The sequence below is a fragment of the Eumetopias jubatus genome, unplaced genomic scaffold, assembly GCF_037043125.1.
Source record: "Eumetopias jubatus isolate StellerSeaLion01/CBP00866 unplaced genomic scaffold, mEumJub1_p1.0 scaffold_13, whole genome shotgun sequence".
NCBI classification, from domain to species: domain Eukaryota; kingdom Metazoa; phylum Chordata; class Mammalia; order Carnivora; family Otariidae; genus Eumetopias; species Eumetopias jubatus.
The window spans coordinates 4,992,117-5,013,406 of record NW_028274819.1 but is presented as its reverse complement, the minus strand read 5'-3'; the positions used below and the strand labels follow the sequence as shown (position 1 = coordinate 5,013,406).

General features: G+C 42.5%; 1 protein-coding gene across 1 annotated transcript in view; it reads right to left on the bottom strand.

Annotated features, from left to right (window-relative positions):
* KMT5B (lysine methyltransferase 5B) overlaps nucleotides 1-21,290 on the bottom strand; it is a 53,622-nt gene that overhangs the window by 18,774 nt on the left and 13,558 nt on the right. Inside the window, exons 2-4 of the mRNA XM_028117858.2 lie at nucleotides 14,860-15,095; nucleotides 8,655-8,802; nucleotides 3,460-3,528 (exon numbers count right to left, since the gene is read on the bottom strand). Coding sequence (XP_027973659.1) covers nucleotides 3,460-3,528; nucleotides 8,655-8,802; nucleotides 14,860-15,019 — 377 coding nt within the window. The 5' untranslated portion in view covers nucleotides 15,020-15,095. The remainder of the gene's footprint in view (nucleotides 1-3,459; nucleotides 3,529-8,654; nucleotides 8,803-14,859; nucleotides 15,096-21,290) is intronic.

The following is a 21,290-nucleotide window of genomic DNA, read 5'->3' as shown; positions in this document are numbered from 1 at the left end:
GGTTTATTTTCCCAAATAAAGTTCTTTTGTTTTGTTTTTGGAATGTCCAACAACAAAAAAGGAGCTAGACTGCTACTGAAATAAACTGTTAAGAAAAAACTATTAGTGGCTGAGGAGAAAATATATTTGAACTACGCATCTTACTCCAACAATTAAAACTGCGTGTCTTGCAAACCCTGAACACACTAACATGGAAGTAAGATCTGACACAAACTCTAGCACAGGAAGTATCCAAGCAGAAATTTTTTCCAGGTAAGCTATCATAAAGGTCTCCATCACATTTCAGTGAGATTTTAAGCCACAGGATCTCACCACAGATTCTTTATTAGGTGCTATGTACACAGGTGGTGTGGAGAAAAATATGAGCGAAGACACGACCACTGCTCTTGAATGGAAAGCCCCTTTGGGACTAAGAGATACATACACGCATCCAATGGTTAAGCAAGGCATCGCTATGCTGCTGCAGGTTAACAGGGCATAAACTACACACTATAGCACTCTCAGGTATGGAAACTAACGAAGGTGTAAGGTCTGTTTGGGAAGGGGTTTTGGATTTGACAGTGATGTGGGCAATGAGGAAAGTGGTGATTTCAGCTTTCTAAAGAAAAAGCAGAATATTACCCTAGGCAGGAAAGAATCAAAAGGCGGCAGGCAAAGTGAGCAGAAGTCTAAGCAGAGGATCTTAATGAGGGTGGATTCAAAGAGCCAAACAAGGGCTGAGGGAGTCAGCTTGGCCAGCAACATTGAGGGAAAGTACTAGAACAAGGAAGAGGAAAGACGTGAGCCCCTGAGTGGGGGGGGATGCTGTTTACTGGACAGGACCCATAGAGGACCTCCACTCTAGAAATGCAAGCGGACACCACTAGGTGGTGGACTAACTAGCCAAAGTGTCAATAACCTGCTCACAACTAGTAAGCATAACTATAAGAAAGACTCCAGGCACATCCTGGAGAGATCATATGAATAAACAGACAATGCCCTATATTATTTTCCATTTCAATCAATTAGCATACCAGCTCTCACAGGCAAGTGAGTGCAAGTCCTTTAAACAGTTCAGAAGGTCTTTAAGTTGTCAGAATACGGTGTCAGAGAACCACCATTAAAATGATCTAAAAAAAAAACACCTGCAGAATTGTGGAAACATCCATACTTCCACACAGATAGAATACTAAACTACTTACTTGCAGCCACCACAAGCGATTTTGTCAAGAGTGGGTTTCTTAGAAAACCTAAACCCTCCGTGGCGCAGTGCTACACTATGAGGCTCCCAGCACAGGAAGGACAGACCAGTCACCCCGGCAGCTGCCAGCTAAGGCCAGAATATGAAATGGTGGGAAACAGATAACCCATGTTTTGTGGAGGAAACAGAAAAGCAACAGTTCACTTATAGAACGAATATGGACTCATCTATGATGTTAAGTGGCTACAAAGCACAGAAAGAGCCAAGCCATCTTTCCAAGTTTAACATGGAATTGACTAACGGTGACACTGTGTTTTAAAATAACCGCATGGCCTGATGCGTTAGAAAAGCAAGCCAAAGTCAGGGCTAAATTCACCTAAAGCTCTTGAGAACATGTCAGAAAAATAAGCTGCAGACGTGGAATGGATGCTGCCTCTTCCTGACACCTTCTGTGCGCTCTCCACTTCCTGAAACACGTTCCTCCCTCTCTGAAAGTGCCTGTCAGCTCTCCTTAGTTTTGCTTACTCTTTGTTCATGATGCCAAACAATTTATATGCTAAAACCAACACAAAATAACCAACTGGCGACTTAGTAATATTCTGCCTTTGTTTCTGCTTTCCTGACTTCTGCTTCGAACACAAACAAAACCCCCGAAACTGTCCCTTGCTACTACTCACTGGCAAGAACCCCTATTTCACTTAAGATGTAATTTACTGTCAGAACTTACTGTCTCAGTTGGCTGCTATAGGCATGAAATGACAGTGAGGCAAAGGAGGAAGAAATGGTTCTGGGTGCAGACAGGAAGGGGTGAGACAGTTGTTTTCGACAATCCTACAGACGTACATCAAAATCACCTGGCCGACAGCTCAAGTCAAATCCCATTATAAGAGATAGTTCGGGGAGATAAAATTACTTAATAACATAAGATTGTTACAACTAATAGGGCCAGAGCAAAAAGGCACTGAAAACCCTGGAAAAAAGTGAAGTGTTTTTCTACTATTGAGGAGAAAAAGACCCTTTGTCCTCTCCTTAACCATAATCATTCTAAACCTACCACGCAAACTGCACAAAGCTATCCTCACACCACGGTTCTTAAAGCTCGAAGAATATTTAGGTTATGTGAAACGATGCTCCTGTTCCATAAATGAGGAAAGCAAGGCCTAATGAGGGCTGTTAATGGACGGACTATTATTACCCGGCCTTGTGCCCAGTCCTACTCTCTCATGTAAGACTCTGAGGGTCCTCTGGTGTTTCATGATCAGAACAGGATTTGACTTGCGTTCGCCACCGAGCACAGCACAGAGCCCAGCCAGAGACTGCGAAAGGGGTGGACACAAATATATACTTTTGAATTTAGTATCTGGGAGGTAGCAATCAGCGTGGCAGGGGAGGCAAGAGACAGGAATTTGGCATTTCCAAATCAGTATGTCCCTCTTCCCCCTCTTAATACAAACTTTACAACTTTAAATAAACCAAACATTGTTCTCTTCCCCCACCTCTGATCAATGGCTGGTATAAGAAATACAAAAATATGTCACTTAAATCATTTATTATTAAAAAGGGCAGAAAGAAACATGAATTCACACTCCCACACACCTGTTCCCCACTCTTTCCAGAGACTGACTTCCCAGGGTTTCTTGCTATTTGGTTTTTCTGTTTCCAAACCCAAGTGGCCAGTGCGGCACTGAAGGGAAGCTGCGGGTTTCTATTAGCTGCACTACTGTGCCCTTCCATTAGCATGTACACCCAAGAGCTGACTGGAGGGAGCGGGAGAGAGGAGGGGGACAGAAAAAAGGGAGCAAGGGAAGGAGAGAGGAAGAGAGAGAAAATGCTCAAATATTTAAGATATAAAATAAGAAGACGGTAAGGCAACATCGTGAACACATTTCCCCCTTTGAAGAAAATTCAGCTGCACACGGACAGTTGGTAGATGCTGAGGAATCATGCTAGAACCACAGCTCTTCATTCCTTCTGGACCTGAAAGGAGACAACCCCCAGACACATACCTGGCTGAGTCCTGCAATCAGTGCTCAGCTAATCCCAGGGAGTGACTCCTGATCTTTTGATGAATGCTTTCTCTTAAAATTACCCTGTTATGGAGTACAAGTGGTTTTTTAAATACAGCTATTACTAAGATCAAACTATTTTAAAAGGTTTGCAAAATGTTCTAAAAATCGTGTTTATGCTGACACCTCCAATTACTTAACACAAAAGAACATCATAAAGATTGAAACAGGTTAGCTGGTATCTTATTATTGTTTGTAATGCACTCTACCTACCTCACAGGGTTGTTGTGAGGAAAACTGTCAGATTTTGAAAAATGCCTTGAGCTCCTCGAAGGAAAGGCGCTATATAAATGCAAAAACAAACAACAACAATAAAAACTATTTGTATAAGTTGTATTTATAACTTCTAAACAGACTTACAATATTAGTTGTCCCACAAGTCCTTAAAATGCTGTGACACTCAAGAGCTTTCTGAAGCCGTAGGCAGACTCAGCATAGTAGCAGAGGCCAAGATGCCGAAATTCTCTTTCCCACACGACATCCTTTCCCCCTTGATCACATTAAGTTAGAAGGCCTAAAAATGTATTTGTTTTCTAATCAAGCACTTGAGTTTAAAGTGACATTTAAAGTGATTTATAAATTCATGCCCCATACTGGATATGAAAAATCAAATACATAAATAAGCAAAATTAAAATCTGATGGTTACAACAGAAGGATGAGATAAGCCGAGTACAATTTGGATTAGAAAAATAGAGAAAAGTTCCAAAAATCCTGTGAGATAGCCGAACTGTGGAAAGAGCCAAGATGTCCATCGACAGATGAATGGATAAAGAAGATGTGGTGTATATACACAATGGAATATTATGCAGCCATCAAAAGGAATGAGATCTTGCCATTTGCAACGACATGGATGGAACTGGAGGGTGTTATGCTGAGTGAAATAAGTAAATCAGAGAAAGACATGTATCATATGACCTCACTGATATGAGGAATTCTTAATCTCAGGAAACAAACTGAGGGTTGCTGGAGTGGTGGGGGGTGGGAGGGATGGGGTGGCTGGGTGATAGACATTGGGGAGGGTATGTGCTATGGTGAGCGCTGTGAATTGTGCAAGACTGTTGAATCACAGATCTGTACTTCTGAAACAAATAATGCAACATATGTTAAGAAAAAAGAAAAAGAAGACAGCAGGAGGGGAAGAATGAAGGGGAGTAAGTCAGAGGGGGAGACGAACCATGAGAGACGACGGACTCTGAAAAACAAACTGAGGGTTCTAGAGGGGAGGGGGGTGGGGGATGGGTTAGCCTGGTGATGGGTATTAAAGAGGGCACGTTCTGCGTGGAGCACTGGGTGTTATGCACAAACAATGAATCATGGAACACTCCATCCAAAACTAATGATGTAATATATGGTGATTAACATAACAATAAAAAATTAAAAAAAAAATCCTGTGAGGACTCTTCCCGTTTCTCCATTGTGTTATTTCCTGCTCAGCGTCCCCCACTCCCCAGGAGACGGAAACCTCCCAAGTCATGCTGCCTACAACAAGGGGCATTATGGAAGGCATCCACCCCTGCTTTACACTCTCACCTGTCCACGTGCTTTTTAAAAAATCGGAGACATTAAAAAAAAAAAATCAGAGGCATAACTAGCAACTCTGTTCTCTGGTTAAAAGGAAGAATTTCATTTTCATAATGGACAGAAGTCAACTAAATCTAAATATTCCCCAATAAATTGAAATTACTACTGTGTTTATAATACCATTTCTAGATAGTCATGCTACAACTCTGACTTGTTTGTTTTTAAATGTAGGAATTTATCAAGACTAAAACATAAGCATTCATAATAGAGCTAGGGAAATTCTTAAACTGTTAAGTATCTATTGTATCTGAACATGGTTTCTGACGGCACACCGCAGGAAGTAGAGGGAGGGAAAAAGGCCTAAAACAGAGAAACTGAAAAAGGACAATCAAATTACAGATGTACAAACATGGGAACGAGGAGATGACTCCTACAAGTGACGGACAGCTTGGACAGGGAAGATCCAAGCTCCAGTCATGTCTTTCATACCCCAAAGAGAAGTCCATAAACTTAATAATTTAAGAAACAGTCAAAATTATTCTAATGCAGCACCACTGATTTTCCTCATTTCCTATAAAATGTTATCTTTGAGAATGACGTAAGTCTACATTCTGATAAATTCTTGCTCAAAAGGTGAAGAATTAGAAGACACAGTTTTATTTTCAAGTTCACTAAGATTAAATGAACACATACGCCTTTCACTAAGATTAACAAGCTTCATTAATAAAACTTCTGTGTATTCCCTAACGGCAGCTTACAAAAGTCTGTTAAAAGACCTCTGCGGGGCGCCTGGGTGGCTCAGTCGGTTAGGTGGCTGCCTTCAGCTCAGGTCATGATCCCAGGGTCCTGGGATGGAGCCCCGCGTCGGGCTCCCTGCTTGGCGGGGAGCCTGCTTCTCCCTCTCCCTCTGTCTGCCACTCTGTCTACTTGTGCTCTCTGTCAAATAAATAAATAAAATCTTAAAAAGACCTTTGAAACGGGAGCGCCTGGGTGGTTCAGTCAGTTAAGCATCCGACTCAGGTCATGATCTCAGAGTCGTGGGACCGAGCCCCATGTCAGGCGCCATGCTCACTGGGGAGTCTACTTGAGGATTTGCTCTCTTCTCCCCCTCTGCCCCCTCACCCCACATGCACGTGCTCTCTCTCAAATAAATAAATCTTTAAAAAAAAAAAAAAGGCTTTTGAAATGAACACCTCTAGTAAAGGTAGACAGCGCTCGGGGACACAGCAGCATTGCCGGCTCAGCCACGCAGGCCCAAGGTGCTCTAGAAAGGGCAGAGCACAACCATCTGTGCCACCTACGGCTCCTCTAGGAACTCTAGGAGTAGGGTTACACGTTGTACTGAAAAATATGAGTGTTTTCTTCTGAATGTTTAATGGGGTTTAATGAATTTTAGATCCTGCATTTTAATTTAGGGCTATCTGGATACAGTAATGTCTTGAATTTTAATAATATTTGTGGAGTAACCCTGAAGTTTACATCTTAGGACTGCATGTTTTTATTTATTTTTTAAAAGATTTTATTTAGTTAGAGACAGAGAGAGCCAGAGTGTGTATGCGAGAGCACGGAAGGGAGGGGGGAGTGGGAGAGAACCTCAAGCAGATTCTGTGCTAAGTGCGGAGACCAAAGCAGGGCTCGATCCCACGACCCTGAGATCACAACCTGAGCTGAAACCAAGAGTCGGACACTCAAATGACTATGCCACGTGGGTGCCCCAGTTGCACATTTTTAAATGAGCCTAGGAAACTACTGATAAGGAACTTTTTATCCACTCATTATATCATAACAAAGCTCAGTAGGCCAGATGGCCTAGGACCTTGCTATTCTAAGTATAGTTGGCAGCTTGTTAGAAATGGAGCATCTCAGGCCCCAGCCAGCCCACAGCTACTGAATCAGAACCTGCATCTGAACAAGACTCCCCCAGTGACTCACATGTAAACTAATTATGGGAAGGAGTTGTCAAGGCGGACTTTTATTTAAAAATACGAGTTATTTCCTATTGCAGGAGCCACTAACAGGTAACTGCTCATCTTTTGGAACAAAGAATGGCTGGGGGAGAGGGGACCGAATACACGGGAATTCTTTCCTACACCACTGAAAATTTTATTGTAATTCTGATGCAATGCTTCCTAAGATGGCTTACATGCTTCCATATATCAGTATACAAGGCATAATGAACATGACCTCTTTCTTCTCTTGCTTCATGACTCCAGGTCATAATTATGGGCCTTTGCAGTAATACCCTGAGTATCTCTAAGACTATTATGTGAAAGTGAGTCACATTTCTTAAATATTATCAGGATCTCCTAGGAGAACGGGTGCTAGCCTCACTGGGGAAAGAAGGGAAATGGACTTAAAATAATGCAGACCAGATTTTAATTGGACACTAGGACATCCAGTCCTGTTGACTTTCCAGACAATAGTCATCCACCTGCCTACTTACAAAATTTAGGTTATCTATCCTTCCGATGGCAGGGAGCTACTTAAATAAGTTCTCAAGTCCACATCAACTTGTCACTTCATTTTATAGCAAGAAAAGACCTCTGATGACAGGAAATCACATGAAAATACCAAAGGCTCGGGGTGCCTGGGTGGCTCAGTTGGTTAGGCAGCTGCCTTAGGCTCAAGTCATGATCCCGGGGTCCTGGGGTTGAGCCCCACATCAGGCTCCCTGCTCAGCAGGGAGTCTGCCTCTCCCTCTGCCCCCTGCTCATTCCCATTCTCTCTCTCTCTCTCTCATTCAAATAAATAAAATCTTTAAAAAAGAGAAAGAAAGAAGAAAGAAAATACGGAAGGCTCATTTTTATCTGAATTATTTCTTTCTGGATTTAGAATATAATTGATAAACGAATCATACTGTCTCTTGTTTTAAATTCTAGCAAGGGACTGAATTAAAAGGGGGAAAAAATGGCGCAAGATTTCCTCTAGTCACCTTTACTCACCAATTCTTCCTTCCCCCCACTCTTGGTGACGAGTCACCTGGTGATCAAGTCCCTCTAGAGCTGTCACTGGCCCTGGAGCTACAAACACCAGTGCAAGTGTGAGGAAGGTGGGAGGGAGCAGGGCCCTAGAACTGGCTCGACATTCTCAGTCCCTGCTGTTACACTCTCCCACCAGCCTGGAAAACCCTCTGCCGCTCAAGTTAAGAGATAAAGAAAAGTCGTAAAGTTCCGACTTAGTGTCCGGTGGCAATTATGAAATTATCTAAAGGCCTTTTTTGGGGGAAAGATGATGTTTAAGAGAATATAATAGATTTCAGTAGTAATGTAATACTACGTCATACAGGTGCCTTCTTAGCGCAGTGGGCAGCGCTCAGTCTCATATTTTATACAGATGGCATGTGGTACTCAATAAAGCACTTATGCATCTCTTTTCTTATCTGTGTACTGAACAGAAGCACATCTTTAAAAATATTCACTCTTACCATGATTAGCTGAATCTCAAAGATTAAACATGATGGCAAAATTCTCTATATACAGTTGTAATTATTTAAAAGAAGAAAAGTCTACAATAAAATCATGAAAACATCCCTGATGTAACCTACTTTGAGCAGAAGAAAAATCATACACATTTTCAAGGTTTCACAGGATTTTTCTTTCAGCTAAGATAATTATCGTTAACATTTAAAATAAAATATGAGATGCTCCTCCAGCTTTATATTTTAATAGAAACAGCCTGAGATAAAATAAGAACACAAAATTAAAACTGACAAGACCCTTGGAGGAAGCTTTTGTTGCTTTTCTTCGCTCACATATAGAAAATCTTCTACAGCAAAGATCTTTCCTTTAATGTCATTTTAAATTCTGACTAAAAGTAAAATTAGCATCTCTTTTCTTAAATTCAACATCATCATCTGCTCCACTTCAGGATAAAGACTTACAATTACCTAGTATTCATTTTGTGTGTTTGAAAACCTAAATAGGGATCAAGAACCAAACTGGTCGCCAAATCATCATTCTCACAGAGTTCCTTGGCAGACATTCCAGAAGATGGTACATATCGACTCTGTCCTTCAAATCCCGAATTACCATTACCTATGAAAAGAAAAAGAAAGAAAAGTAACTCAAATAGAAAACTACTTGTATTTACCTGTTAAACCTTTAGCTTCACTGCTCTCTCAAGCTAGTAATTCAGAATGGAAATTACTTGTTTCAATCTGTTTAATTCAGAGCTGAGTGCCTTTTGCATAAACAGAAAGCCAAATACAGTAAATAATGGAGAGTATTTTGGTTAGTAGGGATGATACCAGGTTTCCCAAGAACAGGGTCTGACGAGGTGAGAGATCTTGGGCTCAGATGCCTTACTAGCCCCTTGGAGGAAGATGGGAAACAGGGGATGAGTGGATGCTCATTGCCACAGCAAGAGAGCATCAGGAGGCGTTCAGAGGGGGGAGGGGGAGGAAACGAGCAGAGCACAAGCAGCGCTCTGCAGGATGTGCCAGAAGGGCGGACCTCAGGGATCAAAGGGAGCCCGAAGGAGATCACTTCGCCTTCCTGCTGGGGGGCAGGTGGATGAGAACTGTCCCCACTTTGCAGGCAAAGGGTTCAGAAACTCAACTAGAAGAGTTAGGTGGCAGAAGCGGGGAAAGCAGAGAGAATGACAGGCTGATTTCTAGCCTGTATGAAGCAAATTCTGAATGAATGCATAAAAATAGGGAAGTGCCAGAGATACCTAACTGAGGTAATCTGGTTTGGTGCGGAAGAAACGCAGCGCAAAGAGAGGACGGGAAGGCCACACTCGTCCGGGTGAAGTTTCAGTGGTGCTCAGCCACGTAGGTCAGCGAGAGTCTTTTCAGCCACGCCATTATGCTAACAGTATAATCTTAAACCTCTCACAATTAAGGTGTGGAGGAAGGAAGGACAGTGAGAGGTAACCTTCTTTTCTACGCTCTTTCAAAAAACAAATTAACACTCAACATCTGAGTCCCTATCAGAAGGTAAGTATATGTTTTGCAATCAAACCATTTGCACGTAGGTATGTAAAAGCTAACCAGGTTGGTATATTTTCTATTTTCTTCATTGAAATATAATTCACAAACCATAGAATTCACCCTTTTAAAGCGTAGTTTAATGGTTTTTAACGTATTCACAGAACTGTGTAGCCATCACCACAATCAATTCTGGAACATTTTCATTACCCCCAAAACAAACCCCATACCCATGAGCAGTCACTATCGATTTTCCCTTCCCCCAGCCGTTGGCAACCACTAATCTGCTATTTCTATGGAGTGGCCTGATCTGGAAATTTCATATCAATGAAATCAGACAGTATATGATCTTTTGTGACTGGTTTCTTTCAATTAGCATAACGTTTTCAGGGTTCATCCACGTACCATACAGCAGTACTTTATTCCTTATTACGGCCAAATAACATTCCATTGTGTGGATAGATCACATTTTGTTAGTTCATTCATCAGTTGATGGACACTGGGCTGTTTCCACTTTTGGGCTATTATGAACAATGTTTCTATGAACATTCATGTAGAAGTTTCTGTGTATACCTATGTCTTCCATTCTCTTAGGCCCATACCTAGGAGTGGAAGTGCTAGGTCATATGCTAACTCTTTGCTTAACCTTCTGAGAAACTGCCAGGCTGTCTTCCGAAGTGGCTGCACCATTTTACATTCCCACCAGCAGCGTATGATTGTTTCTAAATTCTCTACATCATCACCAACATCTGCTACTATCTGTCCCTTTAATTTGACACATTCTGGCGGCTGTGAAGTGGTAGCTTGTGGTTTTGATTTGCATTTCCCAGATGACTAATGATTTCAAGCATCTTTTCACGTACTGGCCATTTGTGTAGCTTGGAGAAATGTCTATTCAGATTCCTTTGCTCATTTTGAATTGGAGTTTGTCTTTTACTGCTGACTTGTAAGAGTTCTTTGTATATTCTAAATACCAGTCCTTTATCAGATACATGATTTGAAAATTTTTTTTTTCCCTTCTGTGAGTTTGTTTTTCATGGTCTTGATGTTTCCTTTCAAGCACAAAAGTCTGTAACTTTAATGAATTTCAATTTATCTTTTATTCTTCCTTTTGTTCCTTGTGCTTTTAGTGCCCTAAGAAACCACTGCCTAGGTCCAAAGTCATGAAAATGTATGCTTATGTTCCCTCGGAATTTTATACTTAAGGTCTCTGATCCATTTTGAGTTAATTTCTCACACATACTATGAGGTCGGGTCCAACTTCATCCTTTTACATGTGCATATCCAGTTTTCCAGCATCATTTATTGAAAGACCATTCTCTCCCCAATTTTCTTGGAATGCTTGTCGAAAATCAACTGGTTGCAAACATGAGGGTTCATTTTCAGACTCTCGATTCTATTCCATCGATATAAGTCTAGCCACATGCCAATATAACACTGTGGTTTTGTATTAAGTTTTGAAAATGAGAAGTGCATGTGTGCCATCTTTGTTCTTTTTCAAGACTGTTTTGGCTACTCTGGGTCCCCTGAATTTCCATAAGAAATTTAGGACTGTCTTGTCAATTTCTCTGCAAAGGAGCCAACTGAGATTTTGATAGGGACGGTGTTCAATCTGTAGATCATCTGGGGAGTACTGCCATCATAACAATATTAAGTCTTCTAATCGATGAACAAGGGATGTCTTTCCATTTATTTAGGTCTTTTTAAATTTCTTTCAACAATGACTTGTAGTTCCCAGAGTGTAAGTTTTATACTTTTATCCTTTGCATATTGACCTATCCTGCTGAACTCATTTATCAGTTCCAATAGCTTTTAAGTGGATTCCTTAGAATTTTTTATATACACAATCATGGCATCTGCAGATTATTTTACTTCTTCCTTTCCAATCTGGATGTCTTTTAGTTAATTTTCTTGCCTAACTGCTGTGGTTAGAACCTCTAGCACAAGGCTTAACAGAAGTGGTAAGAACAGATATTATTGTCTTGTTCCCGATCTCAAGGGAAAAGCATTTAATCTTTCACCATTAAATAGGACATCAATTGTGGGTTTTTGTAGATGTCCTTTATCAGGCTGAAGAATTTCCTTCTATTCCTGGTTTGTTGAGTGTTTTTACCCTGTAAGGGTCTTGTTGAATTCTGTCAAATGCTTTTTCTGCATCTACTGGAATGATCCTAGGGTTTTTGTCCTTCGTGTTATTGATGTGGTAGTATTACATTAATTTTCAGGTATTAAGCCAACTTTGCATTCCTGGGATAAATCCCACTTGCTTATGTTATAGAACCCTTCCCACTTCTTGCTGGATTTGGTTAATATTTTAGTAAGGATTTTGTGTCCATATTTATTAGAGATATTGGTCTGCAGTTCTTTGGGTATTTTTTGCTTGTGATATCTTTGGTTTTGGTGGCAGAATAATAGTGGTGTCACCGAATGAGGAAGTGCTCCCTTACCTTCACAGTGTGTGAAGAATTGGTGTTAATTCTTCTTTAAATATCTGCCAGTATTCACCAACAAAGCCATCCAGGCCTGAGATTTTCTTAGCAGTGTTTTTAAAAAATTACTGATTCAACCTCTTTACTTACTACAGGTTTATTCAGATGTTGTATTTCTTCTTGAATTAGTTTTGCTAGTTTGTTACTTTCTAGGAATTTGTTCATTTAATCTAAGTTATCTAATGTGTTGGTATCCAGGTGTTCAGAAAATTGAGTTGTAAACCTTTTTTTACTTCTGTGAGGCAGTAGTAATGTCCCCTCTTTCATTCTTGAAGTTTCTCTTTTTCTTGGTTAGTCTTGGGTAAAGGTTTGACAATTTTGTTGATTTTTTTTTTCAAAGAGTCAACCTTTTAGCTTTGCTGATTTTCTGTTGTCCTTCTACTTCTCTATTTGTAAATTTCCACTCTATTATTTCCTTCCTTCTGCTTGCTTTGGGTTTAGTTTTCTCTGCTTTTTCTGGTGTTTTAAGGTAAGAAGTTAGGTTACCGATGAAGAGTGATCTTTCTTTTTTTAATACAGTTGCTCACAACTCTAAGTTTTCCTCTAAGCATTGCTTTAGCTGCATCCTGTTTTAGTATGTTGTATCCTCATTTTCAATCATCTTGAAGTACTTTCTCATTTCTCTTTGGATTTCCTCAACTCCTTAGTTATTTAGGAGTGTGTTGTTTAATTTACACATATTTGTGATTTTCTCAAATTTCTGTTATTCACTTCTAATTTTACTCCATTGTAATCAGAGAACATATACACTGTATGATTCCAATCCTTTAACATTTATTGAGGCTTGTTGCGCGGCCTAGCCTATGGTCTACCCTGAAGAATGTTCCACGTGCACCTAAGAAGAATGTGCATTCTCTTGTCATTGGGTGGTACATCATACAGATGTCCATCAGGAAGAACTAGTTCAGGGTACTCTTTAAGTCTTTCTTCCCCGTGGATCTTTTGCATAGTTGTTCAACTCATTATTGAAAGTGGGGAACTGAAGTCTCCAAATTACTGCTGAATTGTCTACTTCTCCCTTCAGTTTTGTCCATTTCTGCGTCATGTACTTTGAGGCTCTGCTGTTAGGTGAAGTCACTGTAGTTACTGAGGATGGAGCACAACTTTGTTTTGCTTCATCGTCGGCTCTCACTTTGTACCATTCTTGTCCAGTGACATTCAACGTGACGCTGTCCATCTTCACATTTGCTGGATTTTCCCAGCCTGTCCTCAGAATCTGTCTACCCTTGGCAAAGTGTAGCACATGTAACGATCATTTTCTACATTATTATGTACCTCCAACGATAAAACTAATTAAGACCTTTTGCTCTATGATGCACAAAAGGAGGCCAACAGCCATTTGAAAAAAACAACCAAAAACAACCAAAAAAAAGTTGCCTAATTTACTGACCAGAGCCAATACCACCTGCTACGGTCACCAATTTCTCATTTGCTTCAGGTTCCCATCACATGCTCCAGGGTGAGCAGGTGTCCGTGAGGAGGATTCTATTCAGTCTTGGGCACTCTCTCTAACTCCTATCCCAAGCAGGGCTTTCTGCCTAGTTTTTTACAGAAACAGTGACCTGTGCTGATATGGAAATGTTAAGCGCAGCCTGGGCCTGATAAACTGCATGAACCTCTAAAGAGTAGGAAGGTCATCAGTCGGAACTGGTGCAATCTATCTGAAACTGCTGCAAGTCCCAGGAAAAGCCAACTCTACTCAGGGCAGGGAAACTGCAACATAAACTAAAACTATTCTGTAGGGGGGCTAAATTAACCTCAGGAGGGGAGCCTGGGTGGCTCAGTCGTTGGGTGACTGCCTTCGGCTCAGGTCATGATCCCAGGGTCCTGGGATAGAGCCCCGCATCAGGCTCCCCGCTCCATGGGAAGCCTGCTTCTCCCTCTCCCACTCCCCCTGCTTGTGTTCCCTCTCTCGCTGTATCTCTGTCAAATAAGTAAATAAAATCTTTAAAATAAATAAATAAATAAATAAACCTCAGGAGAAGCAAGAACTTAGAAAGCTATCCTCCTCAACATGGCCGAAGGCGGTTGGGTATCTTCATCTAGCTGCCTACCTAGGTTCACACTTACCCTGGGGCACTTTCCTGCTCTCAAAAGAACTACTTCCTGAACTCTTAACAGAAGCCTCCTTCTCACCAAGAGGTAGGAAGGTAAAAAAGTAACTCATTATCACCAGTGCTCCAGTGTCAGGATAAACGACTGTTCACCCCGTAAAAACAGAAGAAATGGCAACAATTTGGGAAGCTGCCCTAAATTCCACTTCTCCTGTAGAGATGACTTGATTATTCATGTTGCTAAGTTTTCAAAGGAAGACATACCTATACTTACATCAGATGTAAAAAATATGGTTTGAACTTATAGGAAATCCAGTGGCAGCACTTTAATATTTTTTACAGAACAGATTAAGCACTCAGCTATACATTCTACAAAATATAACTTAGGTCATGGATATAAGAGCATAATTACAGTTATCATATTAAGCATTAAACTAGAGGTGTGTGCATCAGATGAGAATGAGAACTGTTATAACTTTGAAAGGATAAAAAACACCCCCCTGTTAACTGTGAGAACATGAACAAGTGTTCGGAAAACAACAGAGACAGAATATATGTCACAAGCCGCAAAGAATTACTGGCCAGATCACAAGGAAAAGGAGAGTCGCACTGTGTACATACATCTGCTCGACCTCCTCTCAACTGCGTGTTTGCCAGCCTTCGTGGCCTCCTTCCCCGCGTGCTGCAATTTTGATGGACTCTGCTGATGGTCATTAGACAACTTGCCTCCACTCCTCCTGCCATTCACCACCATGTTCTTGGATTCTCCCAACCACTTCATGCCCACAGACCGCCTGACCCAGGTGCATTGAGTCGCTCTCTTCAGATAGCTCAGAGAATAATTCCAACGTTCTCTCCTGACAGAAACAAAATACGGAAAAAACCAGGAGGTAAATACATAAAAGACCATACTACCTGGACCCTTGAGAAAGATATAAAGTATTAAGTCTTTGGTGCTGGGAGCCGTGGAGGAGCAGCAGGGCCACAAGGAGGGAAGAACGGGAGCAGCCAAGGCCCAGCCGCCGCCGTGGGCGCCCCACCAAGCACACCAAGTCCGTGCAGAGCAGATCCAAGGTGTGCCACAGCGCTGCTCAAGGTCTCCAAGGACAAGCGCGCCCCCAAGCTCATTGAGGAAAGGGTGGGGCCACACATCTGTGCCAAGAGGAAGCGAGAGGAGCTGAGCGACTCCCTGGCAGCCATGAGGAAGGTGGCAGCAAGGACCGAACCCCACCCCTCTGTATGTCATAAAGCCTTTTTTTGGGGGGGGAGGTAATTTAGTAACTAACATTTCCACTCTTTAAAGACCACTTGGCGCCCCAAGTCATCCAGTGTCATGCTGAGGTCTCCAGCACCCCCAGACTCTGAGGGGAGCTCACTCTGCCGTGCACATTGCTTGTGCTATGCGTAGAGACTGGTAAATAGTAAATGCTCCATAAGTACTTACCTTTCAGTTACCAATAAGATTCATTTTGCACCTTGTTATGTTGGTATTTAGGTACACCTCAACAATCTGCTCAAATGACATGTTTTGGTAACAGTATATTAACTGTGAGTAAACTACAAGGAAGTTCTCTCTTCTGTTATGAGGAAAGCTTAAGAAAAAGTATCTAAGTTAAGCTTTGTCTTTTGTTGTTAATTTGAAGTCAACAGTCAAGGTTTTTCAGAGACTGATATTCAAATATCAAAGTATTGCCCACCATGAAATGTCTGCCTTTGTAATAGCAACAAAAATTGAGAAATTAGGGCACCTGGGTGGCTCAGTTGGTTGGGCGACTGCCCGGCTCAGGTCATGATCCTGGAGTCCCGGGATCGAGTCCGCGTCGGGCTCCCTGCTCAGCGGGGGAGTCTGCTTCTCCCTCTGACCCTCCCCGTCTCGTGTTCTCTGTCTCTCATTCTCTAATAAATAAATAAAATCTTTAAAAAAAAACCTGAAAAATTATATTTACTAATATAGAGATATCCTTCACCATCTGAATTTTAATTAGCTGAATTTGGGAACTGAATGATTTGGATAGTGAGGGATGCTTGTAATTTATAAGGACCTTTGGAAGTAAGGGTATAACGGGTTACATTTTGCTGGTAATGGAACGATAATAGGGATGTCCATAGCATCACCTCATTATGGAATTATGCTTTATTATAAACCAGACTAAAAGAGTTTCAGGATAAGAAAGTGCAAACACATAGAACTTCAGAGCTAAAGGGGCTTTAAGACCCTAGTACAACTCCTTTGATTTGCAGATGGAACCACCACCACAGAGGCTGAGAAGTCCCATGGCCCAGGCCACACCATCGGGCTGGGGCAGAATGAGGAGAACCCAGCACTGCTGCCTGAGGGTCTCTCACTACCCCATACAAAGGCCAATTTCCCTTATTTTTTAAAAACACAAATGATACATTATTTTGAAGTACTTCTAGAAATGTACACCTGGTCATAACTTTAATTTTAGATACCCAACAAAAATACAAAACATTAATTTTTTAAAAATCCTTATTTATTTTAGAGAGTGCGTGCATGTGTGCAAGTCAGGGGAAGGGCAGAGGGAGAGAGAGGATCCAAAGCAGACTCCCTGCTGAGCGCAGAGCCCAACGCGGGGCTCGTTCCCACGACCCTGAGATCATGACCTGAGCTGAAACCAAGAGTAGATGCTTAACCGACTAAGCCACCCAGGTGCCCCGGAACTACTTTCTGTACTGTTTTAAACTGCAGAATACTAAAGTCATAACCTGACCTCTTCAAGTCCGCTTCTTTCTCAAGATGCCTCTGCTGTTCAAGGCAGTGACTGAAGCCCCCGCCTGCACAAAGACTTGGCTGGAATCACAGCCACTATCGACAGCAACCCCCCTACCACCTGCCCTTCTGCCTTCTGCTTCACCCCCTAGTTCTGCACCTTCAGAGGAAAAGAAGAAGAAGGAGAAGGTAAAGTGCTTGTGGTCCTTTAGGAAGTCCATCTCAAGAATGCCCTCCTGGAATACACAGTTTATGGAGCACGACTGAAGAATGTGTTTTCCGGACTCAGGAGTCCTAATACCCTTCAACGGTGAGACATAAAATAGAACCACATGGAACAGAGAAGAGCAATATGGCTTTAGAGAGAATTAAGAGAGAAAAGAAATAGCAAGTTATCTCTCCACAGAGAATCCTGAATCCCAACCCCGATTCTCACTCAGAGATAAAAAGCAGAAAACCCGGGATGAAGCCCAGCAACTTGTCCTTAGTAAAGCCCCCCACGTGGTTCTGAAGTAAACTCCAGTGTGAGAACTATTGTTCTCAGTTACTTACTCATTCACTTGATCATTTGTTGGGGCAAAGAAGAGATGCCAAAATTTTATTCTGAGGAAATTATACCTATTGACCCAGTTTTTTCCCTGAGAATTAGGAAAGTTCGCCAATAAATCATTTTAGTAGCACACTTCAGCTTAGTTCATGGAACAGAGACTGAGATCCACTCTAACTTATACATAATTTCAATTGAAGATTAATGATCCATCCAAATTGGAGCAAACTCATAACCTTTAGTCTCATTTATACTGCAGTCAACTGGTATTTTGTTTTTTAAACTTAAGTACTAAGGTATCACTCTGTCAATAAGAGAAAGTGAAAGCTGAATTTCACTAGTATGAATACACCCCACATGTCTGGATATATTCTAGCAGAGGCTCTGATACTCTCCACTTGTCCAGATAACAATGGCTGTCGTCAAGGCAAAAAACTTTACTTATGCTCACAAATGAATTATTTTGTAAAACCAGTTCGAGTGAAACCATCAGAAATTTGGGAGCTACTTATGAATTTCTAGCTCAAGGGGCGCCTGGGTGGCTCAGTCGGTTAACGGTCTGCCTTCGGCTCGGGTCATGATCCTGGGGTCATGGGATCGAGCCCCGTGTCGGGCTCCCCGCTCAGTGGGGAGCCTGCTTCTCCCCTCTCTCTGCCCCTCCTCCTGCTCGTACTCTCTCTAATAAATAAAATCTTAAAAAATAAATTGCTAGCTCAAAATGAATACATACTCTACTAATTCTCTGATCATTGATTGTTCTGCCCTCCTGAGTGTGGAATCTGTTCTTGCTGACCACAAGCCAAAAGAGTACTTACATATTAAAGGTGGAGATGGAATTTCAAAGGCTAAACACAGCTGATACTGTAGTAGACTGTGGAGAAACAGAAGTTGAGGACACTGGGTGGCCAGCAAAGCCTAAAGGTTTCACAGCTCCCATGGAGGTCCCACTCCCAACAGAAGCAAGGGTGCAGTCTCTCTGGCCTGGGACACAGATGGCTCACATAGAAATACCACCATGGTCTTGGCTTGGTTGACAGTGTCTGAGCTAATTGGCCACTAACTATATTTAGAAGTAAAAATTACCTGAAATTTATCCCAAAATTGGAAGAAAAAAGTTTAAGAAAGGAGTACTGGCCGCTCCTCAAATGGCATAACAACTACAAATCTTTCTGTGTTCGGATTTCCCAATACCGTTGACCCTTGAACAACATGGGTTTGAACAGTGCGTGTCCACTTCTTTGTGAAAAAAAAAAAAATTTTTTTTTTTCTTTTTAAAATCTTGTTTATTTGACAGAGAGAGACACAGCGAGAGAGGGAACACAAGCAGGGGGAGTGGGAGAGGGAGAAGCAGGCTTCCCGCCGAGCAAGAAGCCCGACGCGGGGCTTGATCCTAGGACTCTGGGACCATGACCTGAGCCGAAGGCAGATGCTTAACGGCTGAGCCACCCAGGTGCTCCGAAATTTTTTTTAATACAGTACAGCACTATAGATGTATTTTCTCTTCCTTATGATCTTCTTAATAACATCTTCTGTAGCTTTACATTATTGTAAGAATACAGTGTATAATACACGTAACATACAAACTTTGTGTTAACCATTTATTTTGTCTCAAAGGCTTCTGGTCAACAATAGGCTGTTAATAGTTAAGATTCTAAGGAGTCCAAAGTTGTCTGTAGAATTTTGACTGCACGGGGGGGTTCAAGGGTGTGTAAAAATATCAGGAAAATTATTAGACATCTACTAAATATCCTGTTCCAGGCCCTGAGGATACAGCAAAAAACAAAAACAGGTTTCTGCCCTCCTATGTGCTTATATTCTAATGAAGAAATCTCTAGGAAATAACAAGTTAACAAATCAATGCCAGCACCTTGGAGAAAATAAAGCAGTTTGTAAGCGGCAGGGAGTGCTTCAGGTGGTGCAAGGTGGGGGGGGGGGATGCCAGGCAGCAATAGGGAGCGTGCACTGGCAAAGGGCAAGCACAAACCTGGGGGAGAGAAGCAGTGGGTGGGCAGAGGACCAGCGCGGGGCCTAGTGTGGCTGTCGGGGGGGGTGGGGCAGGGGCAGAAGGGAGGTCAGAGGGCCTCCGAGCCACTGCTGAGACGTGGGCAAGAACTCTCAGGGAGGTGGAAAGCAGGAATGCCGTGGTCCAAGTTACCATTTTAAAGGCCCACACCAGCGGCTTGCTACATGGAGAAAAGCTCACAAATAAATGCTTTTAAAAAAAGCAGATTTAACGCCGCTACAAGTAATTGGGGGACATGAGAGAACACCAGTTAAGAGGCTACTGCAATGACCCAGAGGATACTGGGGGCCTGGAGCAGCACAGGTGGTGAGAAGTAGCTGGTTTCGAGATCTCTTCTGAAGGTTCGAGGACAGACAGGGTCTGTGAAAGAAAGAGGACTCTAACATGCCTCCGAACCGAAGAACACCTTTTACAGGGTGGCCAAGACCACAGGAAGCTCAGGTTTTGGCAGGGGTTGGGGTGTGGGAGTTTGGTTTCGGTCGTCTGTGAGATGCCTGGCAGAGACCAAGCAGAGACACCGAAGGGGCCTCGGGATACAAGGGCCCAGAGTACCGGAGTACCGGTCAGGCTGGTCAGAGCCCTAATGGGACAGGAAGTCACCTGGGGGGTGAGCACAGATGAAAGAAGTCTAAGGACAGAGGGGGCAGCCCTCAAGCCAAGACGCTAGCAGCAAAGGATACTGACAGGGGTAACGAGGGCGGGAGGGAGGAGGAGCGAGAGCAAACAGGGGTCAGTGCTTCAGGAAGGGGCGACCCACTGGGGCACAGGCTGCAGCTGCTCACAAGCCAAAGCTCGCTCTCGGGAACTGAGACTCACAGACAGGATGGGCCACTGACGATACGAGAACCCCTCTCAGAAACGACAGAGAACTTCTAAAATGGACGTGATGTCTTGAAACATGGGCTTGTGGGGAAAGAGTTAGATGGCAGAGGGGAACGTAAGGAATAACGAACAGAAAGAGTCCTAAGTTCTGGTTCATTTGTTTCAAATGAGAGGAGAAAATTGCACATGACTGAAGGACACGTGTAAATTAAACTCAGAGAATGGGATGATGGGAAGGGGTTAATTTGAGAATAGCACCCCTTCAGAGAGTTTATAAACATCTGCCTTTAGAAAAAATAAAAAAAAAATTAAGTTTTTTTCTGGGGGACGGAGCCCCGTATCAGGCTCCCTGCGGAGGGAGCCTGCTTCTCCCTTTCCCTCTGCCACTCCTCGTGCTTGTGCCCTCTCTCTCTTTCTCAAATAAAATAAATAAAATCTTAAAGAAAAAAAGTTTTTAAAAGAACAGGGTAGTTTTCTATCGGAGAAAGACCATCTGAGTGTAACAGGGTGGAGGTCCTGAGGGCACTGTGCAAGCTCCCTCTATTTTTATGAGTGTTCACAAGAATGATGCAGGCGGGCTCTAAGGAAACACAGTCGTGCCAATGCTCCGGGACAGGCAGCACCAGTCCCCCGAGGCTCACTCGGTCTGAAGTCAACAGGAAAGGAGGATTCACCTCACATGGCTTCACTGGACCAACAGGTGGGGAAGGAAGCACCTACTTCAGATTCTATTATCAAACATAAATTTTATTTATTTATTTTTTAAAATATTTTATTTATTCACTTGAGACACAGAGATACAGACAGAGCGCGCATGAGCAGGGGGAGAGGCAGAGGGAGAGGGAGAAGCAGGCTGCCCGCCGAGCAGGGAGCCCGATGTGGGGCTCGATCCCAGGACCCCGGGATTAAGACCCAAGCCGAAGGCAGAC